The sequence below is a fragment of the Myotis myotis genome, unplaced genomic scaffold (genome assembly GCF_014108235.1).
Source record: "Myotis myotis isolate mMyoMyo1 unplaced genomic scaffold, mMyoMyo1.p scaffold_m19_p_8, whole genome shotgun sequence".
Classification (NCBI taxonomy): domain Eukaryota; kingdom Metazoa; phylum Chordata; class Mammalia; order Chiroptera; family Vespertilionidae; genus Myotis; species Myotis myotis.
In genome coordinates, this window is record NW_023416390.1 from 40,614,928 (window position 1) to 40,635,603 (window position 20,676).

Consider the following 20,676-nt stretch of genomic DNA (forward strand, 5'->3'; position numbering starts at 1 on the left):
TTACATTGAGATTAAATTGTGCTATCCAGGACATCTCGTATATAAGCAAGTTATATGAGAACACTGTTTCTTATGTAGAAAGAAAGTTGCATGGTTTACATTTTATTACATTGTCAGATTTTCCCAAAGATTTGATTATGAAAAAAACTTTTGAAACAAAATTTTATGTCCTGAACTTTGATATATTTATTATAAATGACATCTTTTTAAATGTGTGAAAACAAAACAAAAAAAACCACTATGAGACCTTATGTGATTTCACCCAAAATTTTAAAACTACTTACTATAGCCAGACATTGCTAGAAACTCAGAACACAGAAATGAATAAGGCATGATACTTTTTCTCGAGGAATTCACAATTTAGAGAGGGACAGATGCATCAGCAACTAACTTGCTGAAGGAGTAATTATTTCTGCCAGTGCATGATGGCATTGGGGGCAAATGGGGAGAACTTCATAGGAGAAATGACATTTGTCAAAACAGTAATTTTTAGTATATAGGAATCTCTAATCTTATAGAAACATAGATGACTTGTACATTTTGTGTAGCAGTTTTTCCCCAATCATATATCAGATATATTCCCAGGGAAAAGTGCTTAAGAAGACTAAGTAGAATGCTTCTGAGGAAGGAGCAATTGCTGTGGTATGCTGCACATTAGGGTTCTCAGAATTCCGTATTAACTTGACAGTTGCTTTTCCTTCACAAAACCTTTCTGACACCAGCATTTTCCCTTGCTATCAGTCCTGCATCCTTAGAATAGGGGTTTCTGTGATACCTTTTTAATATAGGTTAAAATAATTGCATTAGACATTTCATGATGTTTAAATTCATGTTTTAAAATTTGATATTTTAAACTAGGTAAGGCCAAAGATTTCTTTATGGTATAAATATTTTTAAAGGACTCACACTTGTACTTTTTTTTGTTCCAAAGGTGGGGCCATCTCCAAGCCACTCACAGACCAGACAGTAGCTGAATCTCAGGAAGCAGTGTTTGAATGTGAAGTTGCCAACCCTGATTCCGAAGGCGAATGGCTGAGGGATGGCAAACACCTGCCTCTAAGTAACAACATCAAAAGTGAATCTGATGGCCGCAAAAGGAGACTTATCATTGCTGCCAGCAAATTAGATGACATTGGAGAGTACACCTACAAAGTGGCCACCTCTAAAACATCTGCTAATCTCAAAGTTGAAGGTCAGTGATACAATAACAGAATTATCATTTCAAATCGCGAAACGTTCTTGTCAATTACCGTTTTAAATGTCAAATGGCATAACCATTTTGGATGCCATCAGTCTTCATTTCATAAAACCATTAAAAACTCTCTGAGCCTTCTTTCTGAGCCGTGTACCACAAGGTACAAATTGTTTATGAGATGTGTTTATGTGAAGAAGCACTTCTCAGGGTCCAGCTCTGGGGAACAGCTAAATTAGATGTTCGCAATTTCACTCTCCTCCAATGAATCTATTAAGCTGTTAGGGTGTGGTTCTGCAAATTTCCTCCCATTCAAGTATAGAAATCTATTAAGCTGTTAGGGTATGGTCCTGAAAATTTCCTCCCATTCAAGTATAGAAATCTATTAAGCTGTTAGGGTATGGTCCTGCAAATTTCCTCCCATTCAAGTATAGAAAAATTATTGCCAATGTGTATTTCAAACTGGATCCCATGTTTTCCTAAACAACCTCAGGGGTCTTTTAAAACAGAGATGCTACATATCTGTAGAGTTTTTGATAACCACTCACTTGCAAGATGACCAGGTAATGCTCTTACTCAGGACTTCTTTTATTTAAAGATATTCTTATTTTCTAAACCAACCATACATTTGCCTGCAGCTGTCAAAGTTAAGAAGACGTTGAAGAACCTCACAGTGACAGAGACGCAGGACGCTGTTTTCACAGTGGAGCTAACACACCCTAATGTGAAAGGTCTCCAGTGGATCAAAAATGGGGTTGTGCTGGAATCCAATGACAAGTACGATATCTCAGTCAAAGGAACAGTGTACTCTCTGAGAATTAAAAACTGTACCATGATGGATGAGTCTGTTTATGGCTTCAAGCTCGGAAGGCTGGGAGCCAGTGCCAGGCTGCACGTTGAGAGTAAGTTGACTTAGAAACACTGTACAAGTTGCCAACTCATGGTTACCGCGACATTAACCATTTCACTGAACTGCTTCAACTTTCCTTATTAGCCGTCAAGATCATTAAAAAGCCAAAGGATGTGACCGCCTTGGAAAATGCCACCGTTGCCTTTGAAGTTAGTGTTTCCCACGACACGGTTCCAGTAAAATGGTTCCACAAGAATGTGGAGATTAAGCCGAGCGACAAACACAGACTGGTCTCAGAAAGGAAGGTCCACAAACTGATGCTACAGCATATTGCCCCCTCGGATGCTGGGGAATATACCGCTGTGGTGGGACAACTGGAATGCAAAGCTAAACTCTTTGTGGAGAGTAAGTATTAGGCAGCCCCGTGGCATTTCCCTGGATGATTACCATGTATTCATTTGTCTGTTTGATTCATCTGCTTTTAAAAGAAAATGTATTGACTGAAGTACTTTCTGATTTTCCCAAGCATTGCATATAACAAGAACCATGAAGAGCATCGAGGTGCCTGAGACCAAAACTGCCTCCTTTGAGTGCGAGGTGTCCCACTTCAATGTCCCTGCCATGTGGCTGAAGAATGGCGTGGAGATTGAGATGAGTGAAAAGTTCAAGATAGTGGTGCAGGGAAAGCTCCACCAGCTGATGATCATGAACACCAGCACGGAGGACTCGGCGGAATATACATTTGTCTGTGGCAATGACCAAGTCAGCGCCACCCTGAAAGTGACCCGTAAGTTAAAAGAAAAAAAATCTAAGGGATATCTAGGGCAGTGATGGCGAACCTTTGGAGCTCGGCGTGTCAGCATTTTGAAAAACCCGAACTTAACTTTGGTGCCGTGTCACATATAGAAATTTTTTGATATTTGCAACCATAGTAAAACAAAGACTTATATTTTTGATATTTATTTTATATATTTAAATGCCATTTAACAGAGAAAAATCCACCAAAAAAATGAGTTTGCGTGTCACCTCTGACACGCGTGTCATAGGTTCGCCATCACTGGTCTAGTAGATTCATTGTTATTCGATATGCTAGGCATTTTCTTCCTGATCATTTGGTCCACTGAAAAATCTTTGATTCAAAGGTCTCCTGAGAGATCGCACTGAGTTAAGCACTAGCATCTCCACCTAGATAAAATTTTCCAATTAGAGTAACAATGAAAGGCTGCCTATACTGATGCCCCAGTGTCTGTCACTTGCGATTTCTGTTCCCCTATCACTGCCATTGTTCTGTAGAGAGAGGGATACCTGGAAGGTATCATAGCTCATATCTCTGAACTGTTGTTGCCTTACCAGACATACTAAATACATGCCAGGTTTTCATTCTGCACCTGTTATGACCCACACTCTATTGATACAAAGTCTCCTTGGTGTCGTTCCTTCCCCTTTTGCAGCAATCATGATTACGTCCATGCTGAAGGACATCAATGCTGAAGAAAAAGACACCATTACCTTTGAGGTGACAGTGAACCACGAGGGCATCTCCTACAAATGGTTAAAGAATGGCGTGGAAATCAAATCAACGGACAGGTGCCAGATGAGAACCAAAAAACTCACCCACTCCCTGAATATCAGGAACGTTCACTTTGGAGATGCTGCTGATTACACCTTTGTGGCTGGAAAGGCTACATCAACAGCCACCCTTTATGTGGAAGGTATGACTTCATAGGTGTCCTGTCCATAAAAATAATGTCAAACACACTGTAGAAAATGTTAGTGCATAAATTGGTGAATGGATAATTGAAATGTAGTATATCCATGCTATGGAATATTATCCAGCAATAAAAAGGAATTACTGATACATGCTACAGCATGAATGAACCCTGCGTGAAAAGGCCAGTCACAAAGGATTACATTTTGTATGATTCCATTTACATGAAATTTCAGGATACACACATCTTTAGAGATATAAATTGGCCTACATCTGAGGAGAAACAGTAATAGGAGTGTGAGGGGTTATGGATGAGGGGCCCATAGTTTCTTTCTAGGGTAACTAGAATGTTCTAAAATTGATTGTGGTGATGGCTGCACAACTCTGAATGTACTTAAAGCCAATGAATCATATACTGAAATGGGTGAATTTTATAGTATGTGAATTATGTCTTCATAAAGCTATTGAAAAGGTTAATTTTATACATGCTGTTTTCTAGCTCGTCATATAGAATTTAGGAAACACATTAAGGACATTAAGGTGCTCGAGAAGAAGCGAGCCATGTTTGAATGTGAAGTTTCTGAGCCTGACATCACTGTACAGTGGATGAAAGATGGCCAAGAGCTGCAGATTGAGGACAGGTCAGTTGTTTTATCTTACTACTTTCCAATTCCCAATTTCCTCTGAGTTGGCATACGTTAAACTTCAATTTCCATTTCATCCATAGAATCAAGATACAGAAGGAGAAATATGTCCACCGCCTTCTGATTCCATCCACCCGGATGTCTGATGCCGGACAGTACACCGTGGTGGCAGGAGGCAACATGTCCACTGCCAACCTCTTTGTAGAGGGCAGAGATGTTCGCATCCGAAGTATTAAAAAGGAGGTCCAGGTATTGTATGCATGCCACATTTTTTGAGAAATCATCAATAGTCCATAATCCATATTTCCTATTTTAATTATTGACTTAAATTGTCTAACTACAGTCTTCTGAAGAATTAAGTCAGCTTATCCTTCCTGGTTTAGATGCTTATGCTGACATCAATTTAGGCAGTTTCCCCTCAGGGAATAAGTGAGTTCTTAGCAGCTTTCAAAGTTCTTTAATTAACTCAGCTGTAGAAACTTCACTGTCTAATGCAATAATTGACTACTTTCCAAACAGCACCGACCAGATAAAAAGCTAAAGTTTAAATTGTGATGTTCACACATCAACTGGAATTAAGAGAATTTAGAACAAGGTAGCATTTTCTCTGAAGCCACCTGCTAGGGAGAGGCGGGATGTAGGAACTTGGCTGGGAGCACGTACTCTGAGGTCCAAGAGGAAGACCAGTTTGAGCAAAGCTGTATTCCCAGTAAGAATGCTGATCAAACACCTTTGCTGTCTACTACCTGTACAGAGCTGGCCCTCATGGACGCCAGTCTTCCCAAGTGATATAATGGAGGAAACATGTTAAGAGAAATACCATTTTCATTTAGCTTCATCATATTGCTCATCCAAAAAGAACTGGGTGTCACAGGCCTTAGGCAGAGTGAAAAAGCTTCATTTGGCAAGGGCTCAGACAACCTGGATATGTCCCCACCCTGTATTGTCCATCTCTGAATCTTGATAGCCTCACTTTTAAAATAGTTCCTACCTAGTCCACAAGGTTATTGTTTAAAATCAGTGGTCGCCAACTGGTGGTCTGCAGACCACTGGTGGTCTGTGAGGTCTGAAAGGTTGGCAACTACTGGTTTAAATCACGTGAAATCAAATTGAATAGTACAGTAACTTTTAAGAGCTTTATAAGTAATAAAAAGTCCACAGATGCAAAGTATTATTTCTGTTATTATTAATTAACGAGCAAATATATATATATATATATATATATATATATATATATATATATATATATATATATATATATATATGGCCAGCCACCGGAATGAGATAAAGACCAGAACAACCGGTAGCTATGTTGCCCACTGTAGCCAACAAACAGCTGGATCAGGGGGTGGGGCCAGCTGACCAACCTCCTGAAGCCCCTACCCTGCCCCGATGGCCCCCACCACCCCAATAAAGGGTAGGGCAGGCAGGCCAACTGCCTGTGGCCCCTCCCCCCAGATGGCCCTGCTGCTGATTGGCCTCCCACCCAATCGGGGGGGGGGGGGGGCTACCAACCAACCTCCAGCCGTCTCCCAACAGGCCCAGCCTGGATCCATGCATGAATTCATGCACTGGGCCTCTAGTTTAAGGATAAAATCATTGCCTCTTTGGGCAACCTCCTCAGTGCAGGTGTAAGCATGATTCTCCACAAAAGAAGTCTGGGTACCATTTTCCCAGAGATGACAGGAAAAATTAGAATGTGCTTTAACCAATCAAGTTATTATATCATATTGTATAGGTTTTGCATGCTTAAAAATGAGCACTTTTAAGAACAGGTTAACTGAAAGGGTACCAGGGCTTCAATATTCTTTTTTATGTTGCTTCATCTAAAGGTTATTGAGAAACAACGTGCTGTTGTTGAGTTTGAGGTCAACGAAGATGATGTTGATGCCCACTGGTATAAAGATGGCATTGAAATCAATTTCCAAATTCAAGAACGACACCAGTATGTTGTAGAGCGAAGAATCCACAGGATGTTTATCTCTGAGACCAGACACAGCGATGCCGGTGAATATACCTTCGTGGCAGGAAGGAACAGGAGTTCTGTTACCCTCTATGTCAATGGTAAGTAGAGATATTAACATGTTTTGTGGATCCGTCTGGAATAACCCTCCCCTTTAAGTTACTAAAGTTCTGGTAGTTTCTGTGTAATTTCTAAAGAACCTATAGTACTCATGTGGTTACATCTATATTTTTTTTTACATTACACCTGTGGTAAGGAATGGCAGCTGTTAAAACGAGAGCTAAGAAGTCATTCCTGAAAAGCACCTGACAGCTAGATTTATATTGATTGGTCAACACTATTGAACACCCACTGCATGTCAATTATACTCCAAATGGGTTTCTAGATATGGATTCAGCCAGTTGTCTGCCCTAGATCCTAACTGCTTATGTACTGGCAGCACTACCAAGTGTAGGAGCCTTTCCAGCTTCTAGTCTGCAGTGCCTGGGACAACCCAGAGGTCCTCCCCTGTGATACCACAGAGAGCCTAGGGAGCCACAGGCCACATGGAACGGGGTTCTCTCTGCCCCAAGCTCTAGGGCAAGGGACTCTTACTTCAGAGGGGAATTTCACATGCTACCAGCTCCTAGGAGGAATGCCACTAAACCACACACTTTCCTCATTAGAAACCTTAGAGCTGAATTTCAGGCTGGCCTAGATCTGAGACTAAGCTAGAAACACAGAAAAAAATGGAACCTCCTTCCCTACCCTACCTATATCCTTCCTTATCTTGGGCCGTATCTGTCTGAACAAATACCAGTGAGGGAAATAAAGGGACACTAAAAGTAATCTCAAGTTTCAATTGAATCATATTGTCAACATTCCCTTGGTCCCTAAGAGACCAAATGGTCCTGGTGTCCAGTTGTTATTTCTATACTAGAGGCCCGGTGTATGGATTTGTGTATCGGTGGGTTTCCTCGACCTGGCCTGTGCCCTCTCTCAGTTCGGGACCCCTCAGGGGATGTCGGATAGCCAGTTTCAGCCCGATCCCCGCAGGCCCGATCCCCGCAGCATCTGTCCCTTGGTGGTCAGTGTGCATCATAGCAACTGGTTGACCAGTCGTTCGGTCGTTCAGTGGTTCAGTTGCTTAGGCTTTTATATACATAGATTAATAGTGGGGAAAATGAGGCACAGAGAAGAAAATCAGTAACCAGCTTCACAGAAGTCATTTCTCTTTATCCCTGTGTTCTGTGGATTACCCAGTTCCCTTCACTCATCACAACACTAAGAATGTGTTTTCATTAGCGTAACAGGAAAGCTGAATTTAAAATATATATAAACGTTTAACTACATCTGAAATAATATTCACTCATTCTTTCATACGTATAAACACACTTCACTGGCACCTGTATATAAAGAGATGACTATGACATATACACAAATATTTATAAAACAAACAAAAGTGAATGAGATGAGCCATTTTACTCTGTGATGTGCCCACATTACTTTTAAAAATAAATAGCCTGTGGAAGTTGTTCTAGAATTCTTTAGGGTACTGGCCATCACTACACCCCGACCCAGACCCTAACCAGAAACAGGGGTAATCATGCTATGTTGACAAACACTTTCAGCACCCTCTGCCGCCATACAAAATGTTCAAAGTATCTTTCTAAAGCTATTCCCTCTACTTAAGGACAGCATTCCAAATGTCCCCCACCCCCATCCCCGCCCCCTCCTAGCATCACCAATGTCCTAATATCCTGAGGCAAGCAAAGATGTAACAATTCCAAAGTTTTATTTCCAGGCGGGTAACCGCCTGGCAACAAATTAATGTAGAGTTTCATGGGCTCTCCCGTGTTTTTGCACTTTTTCACGAGCTATTTGTTTTCATTTACTCTCAGCTCCAGAACCACCGCAAATTCTGCAGGAGCTCCAGCCGGTTACTGTGCAGTCTGGCAAGCCTGCCCGCTTCTGTGCCGTGATCTCTGGCAGACCACAGCCCAAAATTTCCTGGTACAAGGAAGAGCAGCTGCTTTCCACTGGCTTCAAGTGCAAATTTCTCCACGATGGGCAAGAGTACACCCTTCTGCTCATTGAGGCCTTCCCAGAGGACGCAGCCGTGTACACGTGTGAAGCCAAGAATGACTATGGAGTTGCCACAACCTCAGCTTCGCTCTCCGTGGAAGGTAGGGATGTCTTGCTGCTTCTCAGCTTACAATAAAACCGAAGAAACTGGATTTTGCATTCTCCCGGTGCATTTAAAAATACAATTTGGAGCTCATGAAAGTAGATTGCTACCCAATTGGGAACCCTGAAAGTGTTGCACTGTGAGATAAATTACGATAAATCGGCATGCTCTGTTCTGTGAGGCCTGTCAGGTGACTCAATCATGATAAACCTTGTGGTCCCTTTCTTTAGTTCCAGAGGTCGTGTCTCCTGACCAGGAAATGCCCATTTATCCTCCTGCCATCATCACCCCACTTCAGGACACTGTCACTTCTGAGGGACAGCCCGCTCGATTTCAGTGCAGGGTTTCTGGAACTGGTAGGTTTACAGGCAACAGTGTCCTTGCTAATATTCACAAATAATGATGTGGGGGGGGGGGGGGGGGGGGGACGGGGGTAGGGGTGGTGGTTGTCACCTTTTCCTTCATCACAAACATCTCTCATGCATAATTTAAGGTTTAATGGGGCTCATTTGCAGAAGACTTATTTGAATTATTGAATTAAAAATTAAATCAGTGTTCTTCGATATTGGACTACACACCTATTAATAAATAATTAAAGTGGTCAATTTTGTTATTTTTAAACACAATAAGAAAAGAATGAGATCAGTATTTTCCAGTGTTTTAAACTTCAAAAAAATTTCATGTTTCTTTATGATTATAGTTGCACTTTTGTTATTTATTAAATATAATAGTAACTATAGTTATTGTGATATTAATTATAATAGCATTTACAAAAGATTCAAAAGAAGGGTCCATTTATATGGAAGACATTATTAGGTCTTCAGTGTTTGTGTGGAATGATATATTATCCTGTAGTGGTTAAATGAGGGTTTTATGGTCAGAGAGGTTGGATTTGAATCTTGGCTCCACTGTGTGACCTTAGGCAAAAATATGATTTTCTCTGGTTCTCTTTCCCTTGGGAATAAAATGAAAAAAATATTGCATTCAATCTTAGAATGTACATTTCATGAGGCCAGGGATTCTGTCTTAGTACCTAGAACCTGGTGCCTGCAAAGCAGTAGCTACTTGAAGAGAAATTCCATGAGAACAAGGGGGTGACTTTTGTTCTAAAATACCTCCATATGTAGTAGATACTCAATAAGTAATTATTGATTGGACAAATTAACGGTTGTTGAATGATTAATACTAATCACTTAAGACTATTATCGGGATTACGTTAGATAACCCAACTCAGCACTTAGCACAGTATCCATCATATAGTAATTCCTCAATCTGTTAGGATTTTCCAATTTTATTTTAGAAGACGTTTATTACAGCCGGGGACAGTAAAAGGAGGAAGGGCCTAGGATAACAGGAGAGGGACTAGGTGGGGAAATGAACCTAGGCTGGGCTGCTTTGGCTCACTAAGAGGTCAGAGAAAAGGGGGCCTTGAAGACAGGTTCAGGGGATGTGCCCGGGACAAACTGCCACTGCCCTTTGCTGCCCTGGTCGCAAGCCTATTGGGTCCCTTAGCGTTTAGGAGATGTACACCTGTGGTGGAAGAATGAGAGGAGGGGAAAGGCAAGGGTGTGCTTCAGGGAGGGCCAATCAGTTCGGATTTTTAATTGGGGCATACTACTCAACTACCACCAACCCTTACCCTTACCCCAGGAGTTTGACATTGGTAGAATGTCAAAATGCTTGGAGCCATTTCAAACCAATTATTATTGTAGACTGGCCTCAGAAAGGGGCAACATAAACCAACTTCATCCAAAATGAAAATCACTCTCGTATTTACTTGGCTTTTCTATACCACCACCAGAGGAGAATTCTCAAAGCTTGGACATCTCATAGCACTCCTAATAAGTTTTATTGTTTTGTTTATTATGTTTCTCCCATTACTTTATGACCCAGCATTACATCGCTGAAAGCTATTTTCCTAAACAAGTTAGTATTTCAATTGGCTGCTATGTCTTGGTGATTTCCTTCTCCGGGATGGAGATGCTAATCTAGAAACTAAATGGAGTTGTTTGATTTTATGAGCATAATTAAAGGATATAATGTATGCAAAGCACCTATAGGCATGGCTGGCAAGTGACTGGTGCTCAATACATTAATTTTATTATGGACATAGAGAAGACTTATAGGAACATAAAATTCTGGTATTGTGTGACCAACATAGCCTTTGTCATTTCAAAGCATAGTATTTGAAAAATATTAAGTATCAAGAAATGTGGACTAATTTGATAATATTCTATTTACACATTAAATAAAAATACATTTTAGTATCAAATTCACTAAAGCTACACTAATTAATTTATTCATTCATTGAGTTTTTGGGAGAAAATTTTCAAATAAATATACATATATGTGGATTGTCCAAAATAGTATAAAGTCTTAACAATATTTGTATAGTGCTTTGTACTTAATAAATAATATTATAGTTTGCCTTTAAGGCAGTGGTTCTCAACCTTCCTAATGCCGCAATCCTTTAATACAGTTCCTCATGTTGTGGTGACCCCCAACCATAAAATTATTTTCGTTGCTACTTCATAACTGAAATTTTGCTACTGTTATGAATCATAACATAAGTATCTGATATGCAGGATGTATTTAGGCGACCCCTGTGAAAGGGTCATTCGACCCCCAAAGGGGTCGCGACCCCCAGGTTGAGAACCGCTGCTTTAAGGTGTTGCAAAAATACATTTGACATCCTTTATGAGACTCTGAAGTAGAAAAAGAAAAAAAATCTCTTTTCTATAAGATTGATGTCTTTAATTGTTTGAATAGTTCATCAATTCATGAAACTATTAACTATCTATGTGTGGTAAAACATACAAATTTTAACACCCTCTTGAAAACGTATTTTCTATATGACAAAAATTCATTAAACAAAATGCCCATTGAAAAGCTTACCAAATTACATAGTTTCATGTCCTCAGGATTGAAAATATTTAGACAACTTTCTCTGACCAAGGATTTATTGCCTCAGGAAATTAAGTGCAGCCCTGCCTTCTAGAAATTGGAAAAAATTATGAGGCTTCAGAAGCCTCACTTGCACGTTTGGGGGAACTCAAAACTTGCTAATTGGGGAACATGGTCCTGAGCAATCTGGTGGTGCTTTCCCAACAGAAAAATATTGTCTATTGAAGGTCTCTGGTGCCACCTACTGGTAGAAGAGCTATTGGGAAAAGTAGAATTTTAAAACGTGTTTATCAGTGTTTATTTTACAGGTGAGTCAGAATCATTTGGAGGCTTACATAGTGACAGCTAGCTAAGTGAAGTGATCAGTAATTTTTGTAGTAATGATGTATGCCCATTTTTCACTTAAGCATCTATTCAGCTTTAGTCTGCCAACATTTGTGTTCCTGCTATTGAGACATTGCCCTAGGTCTCGGGGATCCCAACTCCTGGCTTGTACCTTCATAGAGCTCAGTGTGAAAGTGAGGAGGTGCACAACTACATCCCAGGGTTGTAAGTGTTGTAACATCCCATGTACTTAGTGCTCTGTATCTGGGAGACAGAGAAAGATGCATGGACTGAGCATCGAAGAATTAATAGGGTCATTGAATACAATGGCGTTCCAAGCAGAGAAACATATTGACAGTCACTTCAGGTGCTGGAAATGACAAGTGGTTTAAGTATGGTTGGAAAGTGATATTATGAGTGAGCAAGAAGGCTAGGGTCAGATACTAAAGTGTTTGGTATTCTCTGCTTAGGATTTCAGATTTTATCTTGTTTACATTGAGGAGCCAGTGAAGGATTTTTAAGCCTCTGGGCACATGATCAGGTTTGCTTTTTAGAAACAATACTGTGATCAATACTGTGATCGTGAAAGGAGGAATGGAGAGAGTTGGGGGTGAGACTGGAGTTAAGGGACCAGGGGAGAGGCCATCACAAGGTGTAGAGAGTGTTGACAAGGCCCTCAACTAGGGGAGTCAGGAGAAAGAAGTGAGTAAGTTGTAGAATTCAGGAGGTAGAGTGACAAGATTAGGAACCAAAGACAACGATGTGGAGAGGTTGAGGAGCAAGGGCAGTGGGATGGTCTCATCAAAGCAACAAAAGGCCAATGACCAACACAGAGAGTGGCATCCCAGTCAGAAGTGTGAAGTCCATTGCCAAGAGAGGTCTCACCTTTTAGCTCATTGATGATTGGCAATTCATATCGGTCCTACTGCTTCTTTCAGTTCACCAAAGGAAGGAGTTGTAAAAATAAGCAGAGAACTTCAGAGGGTGTGAACCAAACTCTTCATCCTTCTATTTCAATTGACAATTAAACAAACTAACTAAATAGTTGTAGGATGATTGGGTGTAGCTCTGTCTTTTGACATGTTATTTAAGGCACCGCTGACCCCTTCCATGATGTTAGACATTCTTATTTTACTGACTGACTTGTGCCACTGGTTTATAAAGCACTTTCAGAGGTGTAAGCCACTTAATTTACATATCAATCTTATGCAATGAATTATTATGCATCTCATTTTACAAATGAGAAGACTGGTCCAGAGGGATTATATGACATGTCTAAGATCACACAGATGGTAAATTATAGTGTCAGGATTCCACTTTCTGCCTTTTGTTGTTATCTAAATGAAAAGATTTGTTTATTTAAAAGGAGACCCTGTAGTTTATAAGCAACTCAATACCATCATGTGAAGGAGGGGAACCTTCATAAACCAACATTTGCAATAACCACAAACAAATGCGAGATGGTCTGGCTATTAGAAGATCCATATGGTTGGTATTAAGATAAGGAAGTTATATAGTGACCATACTCCAAAAATAAGATGGCTTTGATTTTGGCTTTTAAAAGAAATAACTAAATTTAAATCCACTCTTGATTTATAGGGTTATTGTTTTAATGTCAGTATAATATTTTTAAAGTGGCTGTCATCTTAACAACATAATAATGTTACTTTATCTCTGCTTTCATGTTTTTATTTTCTATCATTTTAAGATAGTTTAATTCTTTGTGTAAAAATAGCTGGTTTTATTAGTAATCACTATTGCTACTACCTTGGCAAAAGCCAAATATAACCAGGACAACAAAATTCCATGACTCTTTCAACTTAAAAATTATTTTCAATTTAAAAAATATTTTCTGTGGTGCTGAGAACTTTTGATGCTTGTTCCTTGGTAATTAAGAAAATGAAGGTATGTGTTTTCATTCAGCCTATTTTAGACTTTGTGGGATGTTGATCTTTTTCAGCTCTTTTTGATTGATTTTTCTGCACACCAGTAGTGCACATTTTCTTCACTTCCTGTCCCAGTAGGCAGCCACAGCCCAGATCAAATTCTTTATAATGACTGTTTCTCAGAGCTCTCTTGTTTTCAAGGTCACTAAGCATGTCAATATCTTTCCCTGCTTCCACGGCATGACATGCAAATGGTTATTAAAAGAATATAACTAAAATTGTAAGTTTTCAAATATGTCAACCAGTTTATAAGCTGAATTTTTCTACAATCGTGTTTCCTTGGTAAATATGAAAAGAAATCATATAAGGGCAGATTTGGTATGCCTAAAAGAAAAGTTTAATGTTATGAAGATAAATGTGAAATGTAGTCACCAGTATAATCAATGCAATATGTTTGCAGGTAAATTGAAAATATCCACCTGTTTTTGTGATTTAAATATACATTTTCTTCTGTACTACAGATCTAACAGTGTCCTGGTACAGCAAGGACAAGAAAATAAAGCCATCTAGGTTCTTCAGAATGACTCAATTTGAAGACACTTACCAACTGGAAATTGCTGAAGCTTATCCAGAAGATGAAGGGATTTATACTTTTGTTGCTAATAATGCCGTAGGTCAAGTATCAAGCACAGCCAACTTGAGACTGGAAGGTAGAGTAAAACAACTTTAAGAATCACATTTCAATATAGATCTAAGCTCATGTCAGTTAACAATTACTAAAGATTTCATGTAAATCATGGTTGGTCCTATCATTCTCTTTTAATGCAACTAATTGTGTTCATGTCATATGTGCTATTCTCACTTTTCATTTACTCCTTCTCATTCTGAGTCACATACCATTCCTTTGTTATTTTGCCTGCTTTGTCTCCATGATGTTTTGTGATGTGTTGCTCTCATCATCAGCTTTCATGCTTCCTGATAAGCATGTATCAGAATGGGGATAAATGTACTTTATAAAAATGGGTACATTTGTTTCTCATTTGGCTAGGATAAAAATTTAAATTTATTTTTTAAAATCTAAGAGTGTAACCATCCCGCATTGTGTTCACATAATCCTGGTTTCACAGAAGTGACAGTGGACAATTTCAGGTCTGTACACCAGTCAACTGTACTCACCATCATTCAAAGAATGCCTGAGAGTTGAGGGGCACAGTCCTAGGAAGGTTAAACATTTCTGTTACTTGAGTCTCTTAAATTGCAATCAGAAGCACTTCTTTGATGACAGGAGAGGAGTGGGGGTTTGGGGGGGGGGTGCATTTTGACTCACCAGGACATAACAATATGTTTTTACAGAGTCCTTTTCCTGAGCTAATTTATTCTACATAGTATTGAGTATATACAAATATATAAGGATTTAGGGCAAATTTTGATTTTTTTCTTCAATTGTTAACACCTATTATAATAACCAGATGTTTCCTAATAATCAGTTTAAAGTGGTTTTCAAAGTAGAAAAGCTGGTTTTACAACCAGAGAGGAAAAAATAAAACCAGGAAACAAGAATACCTATACCAAATTGCGTACTCCACTACTGCCTTCTTGAACAATATGGTGACGTTCTTTAGACTGTTGATGTCTCAGCTTGTTTGTCTGGAAAATGCAAGTGAACTTGTATGACTGAATCCACAGTGAATACAGTGACCAGGCATCAGGACTGGACTGGATTCCAGTCCACTGTGGAAATTTGCCCCTGATCTGCAGACAGTTCCACATGAGGTCCGGTTTCCATGCAGGGCACAACATTAAAGGTTGGCATGCTTCTTTTCAGGATTTAGCAAACTTGAAGAAGTTACATCCAACTCCCAATGGCATGTCTCTTCATCATTTTCACTTAAGAAGGAGTCCCTTGGCCAAAAGCCCATCTTCATCCAGCCTCTATCAAGCCTCAGGGTGCACAGCGGGGAGACAGTCAGATTTCATGCAAGGGTTTCTGGCATTCCCAAACCAGGAATCCAGTGGTTTCATAACCAGCAGCCAATTCTACCAACAAAAGATGTAGTTTTCCATTTTGAGGAATCCACAGGCATGGCTTTAATGCTTATAGTTGACGCTTACTCAGAGCATGCTGGGCAGTACTCTTGCAAAGCAGCCAATAGCGCTGGGGAAGCCACTTGTGCAGCTACACTCACAGTGACTCCGAAAGGTAAAGCCCAACGTGCTTCAAAGACTTTGATTTGCTGCCTACCTCCTACTCCCTCTGTTACTAATGAGAGTCTCAGCTGTTTGTCTCATTGCATATTATGGCAGTATCTAATTTACTAATAAAGTAACACCCAACAAGCCCCACCACCAAGGTCTCAGTTACAGGCTAACCTATGTGTCTTAAGTCTGACATTAGTAATTATGTGTTCTGTGCATTACATTAGTAATCATTTTGTTAGGCGTCAGTGCTGCTTAACATTTAACAGCATCTCATCATTGCATCATTAGTGATCTACTTACCATATATGTTTTTACAAAGCATATCGTGAAGAGCGGACAAAGTTCTGGGGGGGGTGGGGGAGTGTGAGGGAGAGAGGAAGAGAGATTGAGATTGATTGATTCTGGATAACTGCAGTAACAACAGAAGAAAGAAGCTAGACACTGTATGGCATCCGCATGAGCCTTCATCATCCATTCATCATGGGATTGCTGGGAATGAATTTTCCTTTGTGTGAAGATTCTTAGGGCATACTGCATCTGGCATGTTGCTTCCAAGCGACAATGATGTCTTTCATCTTCATCTCCATGCCATTTTGTGTTACTAACCTTGCCAAGTGACAAAGCTTCGATCTTAATATTCTTTTCTTTTTTCTTGTCACTTGATTATACAGTGCAAGCCCTAGCTAGGCAAAGTTCTGGGAAAGATGTAAGAGAGTCCACCACGTCCCAGGCAGTGGCAGATTCCTCTTTCACAAAGCAAGAGAGCAAAATATCCCAAAGCGAAGTTAAGTCATTTCAAGGATCATCATATGAATGTGAAGTGCAGGTTTTTGAAAGTATATCTCAAAGTTCCACCCACACAGCTGCATTTGTGCAAGCTGTAGGGTCGCACCATCCCGCATCCCTTTCACAAATTGCAGAAAGCACTGAGTTATCTGATAAATACTCTGAAGAGACGATGGATGAGGCACCAAAGATTCTTCTGCATCTTCAAGACCTCTCTGTAAAGTGCGGCGACACTGCTCAGTTCCTCTGTGTTTTAGAGGATGAATCTTCTGTTGGTGTAACCTGGACTCATGAAGGTGTAAAGATAGAGGAATCTGAGAGAGTGAAGCAGACACAAATTGGAAATACTTATTTCCTTACCATATGTAATGTTCAGCTGCTAGACCAAGGATTGTACAGCTGCACAGTACACAATGAGTATGGAGAGAAGACATCTTCAGCAGTACTAAGCATAGAAGGTGGTTATTTGATTTCTAGCTATGACTTGCTTCATTCATTTCATCCTCATCGCTTTATGCAGCTTTTCTGCCATGCAAATTGAGTATATTAATTAGAGTATCTCTAAATTAGTACGTTTATTCATCAATGGCTTATGAAAGTTGGCCAAGTCATTGGCCAAACTTATTAACATTTAACTTTCCAGTCTAGATTTAGGAAGTACAACTAGCAGATCCAGGTTCAGGAAGTTAAGGTTCATTTCACATGGGCTGCCTTTTCTAATCCTGACCAAATGTGCCACCTAGGGAGTGTACCAAAGAAGGTTAAGATGTTATGGTTCCAGTATTTATGGAGTATTTATTTTTGTGCCTGACAGTATGCTACACTTAAATGGAATTGTTTTAGTAATAGGAGGCTCAAAATTTCTCATTTGCCCTTTGGGTTCAGATCTGGAGGTTCTAGCTATTACAAGGAGGCCATGAAAATATAAAAACGGGCACTTAAAATAATAGGTCTGGATCAAATTAGTCATCTCTAGATATTTCTCAATAAATCATGCTGCTTTTGTAGCCTCAGATCTTCTGGGAATTGTAGAGTTATCTCATGGGGAAAATCATTATTTTGTTATTATTATGCTTGATTCTCCCCTGTTTCTGGAAAGGCCTGAATAAATTTGGGTTAATGATAGCTTCTTCCTCTTATCCGTGGACTTTCCCTTTAGATGCTAATGATATAAGAAAAAATTCTTCAGGTGCTAGAAGCCCGTGCTGTCTATTTGCCAACAAAGGAGCTTCACTGAATCCATGGAAGGAAGCTGGGAGAAGTTTGGGCATCGGCAGGAGTCTATTGAGAACTGTGGCCTCAGGTTCTCCCGGATCTGACCATACTATTTTTTAGTTGTTAGACATTAGCAGGGGCAAAGATACAGTGCTATGTGCACAGCCCTCTCTACCCTAAATGTCGAAATTGGCTCATTAGTTCACTTAATGCATCTACAATATTCACTCACACACACCAAGAAAGGCCTTTTTTTCTTTCTTAAGCTGGCATTTTGTTCTATAGCTATTTCTGGTTGTATTTCTAACGTCCAGGACTGAGATCTAGTTATGCAAATGAGGTGGAAAATTCCACCATCCGGAGACTTGACCACAGCTGCTGGCAAGCACAGTAATCACAGTTACTATTTATCCGGAGTTGTTATCTACACGTCTTGTAGGTGACAACTGTGACAGTTTCTGCAGCAATATAATTGGGAATCAGCTGTGCTGTGGAGGTAGGAGAAATGTAGGTCTTTCAACTTGTTTCCTAAAGAACCTAGTGTCATAGTACAGTACTTGAAAGTCAAGTTCCCAGAGGGAATTTGCTTAGACATTTCTGCCCCAGGAATTCCAGTTCCAATTAAATATTATTAAAGTGTTCTTGGAGAATGAACACTTTTTTTTTTCTTGGAAATTCCAGACGGCCTTACTTGTACTTTAAAAAGTTAAAACAGTTTTAAGTGTTTGAAGGGTGAAGGATCAGGCACAGTTGTCCAATGATCGAAAAGAAGGCAGTTTTTATACACCCCTCTTTTATTCTGGCCTAATAACTTTACATAGGCTACACAGTCATCCACAAAGGCCGAATAAGAATGAAAAACCCCAGAAGTCAGTTTGTGTTGAGTTCTTATGTGCATAGCAGGCATAGCTATTTCATATATTAGTTTTGGGACTAATGTGCCGCTTTCCTTCTCATCCTAATGACATTCCATCTTCTCTAAATTCAGCATGTGTTTTCCTCGTACAAACACAGCTAATTGATTCCTTTTCCTAACTTTATTCTTACCTAGCAAAGAAATCGCAAACCAGAGCAGTTACAAAAATCACCCTTGGTTCAAACACTAAAAGTTTTAAAACATTCAGAGTCACAAATTAAAACAACCTGTGAAGTAAAGAGAGCATCGTCAAAGAAAACATCACGTTTGTCATTCACTTCATGCCAAAGACAACAAGGAACTCAGAAGCCCACTGACACAATGCCACACGAACTGAGAGATGACAGTGGTACCAGGGCACCTGCCTCTCTGAAGAAGCCACCCCAGAGATGATTGTATCTAAAGACTGTTCCTTTTCCTTATGTAATAAAAGCTATTTAGAGTGGATGACTCTTTGTTTTGCTTCTTACTATGTAATTGAACTTCAGGTAGTTTGACATTTTAAAGGTGGTTTAAACCAAAGGGGTATTTATTTACTAGCTGAAAATGCTTAATTCTGCAGGAAAAACTGAGAATAGCCATCAACTAAATGTGGCATGTTAAAAATGCATGTCCCCTATAAATGTGACTTCATATCTTACCAAGTGTTCAGTCGATAAGACATTTTTTTAAAAAGAATTTTCCTTTAGCTTGTGGATTGCTTTTCCGAATGCATGTAAAAGCATGAAGAATTATAGAACTAAATGTGGAAATTTCATAGAAAACCAAAAATAAAAACGCTTTTAAATCTTTCTTCCAACATTGTCATGTACTTTATCAGTTCATTGATTTGTTTGGCATGAATTGTTTGATGCATTTGGTGGGTGTAGTTTTCTATTATAATAAAGATAAAATTATAATTGCATAAACCATATATTAAGGCAGAAAGTATATGGAATTAACCATTAAATTTTTTTATGTTTTTTTCCATTTTAGCCTATGAATCAATTTTACACGAGAGGATTGAAGAGCAGATTGAGGTGGAGATGAAAGGTATTATTACATTGAATATGAGATTTAAGTAGAAATTCTGAAGGATTAATAGAATTCTTAACTGCCTTCTTTCATTTACTATCATTGAGAAAAATGACATAGATGTATAAATATATCTCTTAGAGAATATATTACTATGTCGCATGCCTGGTTTAGTATGCTGATGGTTACATGCATTTCATAGTATTTTGTTTTACAGTAATTTAAATTCTCGAATTTAAAATTTACCAGCCGTATCATTTTCATGTTTGCAGCCATTTTTGAAAGTGTGTATTAGAAAAAGTTGGAATCTTAATGCATGAAATCATGAAATAGAAGTTTGTTTTCAAAATCACAGTGAATTAAATTGAACAGTAGACAATAACTTAGGTGTCGTTCTCAGAATGCAATGTCATGAATGAATGATGATTGAAATGCTACTTGATTTAGGGTGTGTGAAAATGTTACATTCCCATCTGGTTTACACCTCATGCTCATACATCATTTTAACATTGATATGTCTCTTACACTGGCTTGCAGATAGCTGCCTTATGTGATCCTTATTGCCTGCTTTTCTTTGTATAACGTTGTGACTATATGGCTGTATTAGTTCGAATAAACGCCTTCTTATTTTATTTTAGCTATTTATGGTTATGGTTCTTGTATATATATATATTTAAAATAGTTAATTATTAAAAATTTAATCTACAATCAAAAGGATCAGAAAGGGCGTTTATTTCACTCTCTGCAAGTCAGGTAAGATTTTCCTCTTAGCCATTAAAGGAACAAAGTTTTCCTGCTCTCAAAACAAATATGCACAGGAACATGTTATTTTCAAATGCATTTTTGCTTGTTCAAGAAGAAATTTCAGCAGTTTGAAGAAAAGACCAGACAACGAACGATTTTCGTGT

The 20,676-nt window shown here is 39.1% G+C and overlaps 1 protein-coding gene across 2 annotated transcripts in view; it reads left to right on the plus strand.

Annotated features, from left to right (window-relative positions):
- TTN (titin) overlaps positions 1 to 20,676 on the plus strand; it is a 278,629-nt gene that overhangs the window by 37,980 nt on the left and 219,973 nt on the right. For both annotated transcript variants that reach the window (XM_036318697.1, XM_036318696.1), the window contains 12 exons: positions 932 to 1,192; positions 1,831 to 2,094; positions 2,187 to 2,447; positions 2,569 to 2,829; positions 3,494 to 3,754; positions 4,250 to 4,391; positions 4,478 to 4,643; positions 6,227 to 6,458; positions 8,238 to 8,522; positions 8,755 to 8,880; positions 14,160 to 14,348; positions 19,730 to 19,786. In XM_036318697.1, the coding sequence (XP_036174590.1) occupies positions 932 to 1,192; positions 1,831 to 2,094; positions 2,187 to 2,447; positions 2,569 to 2,829; positions 3,494 to 3,754; positions 4,250 to 4,391; positions 4,478 to 4,643; positions 6,227 to 6,458; positions 8,238 to 8,522; positions 8,755 to 8,880; positions 14,160 to 14,348; positions 19,730 to 19,786 (2,505 nt within the window). The remainder of the gene's footprint in view (positions 1 to 931; positions 1,193 to 1,830; positions 2,095 to 2,186; positions 2,448 to 2,568; positions 2,830 to 3,493; positions 3,755 to 4,249; positions 4,392 to 4,477; positions 4,644 to 6,226; positions 6,459 to 8,237; positions 8,523 to 8,754; positions 8,881 to 14,159; positions 14,349 to 19,729; positions 19,787 to 20,676) is intronic.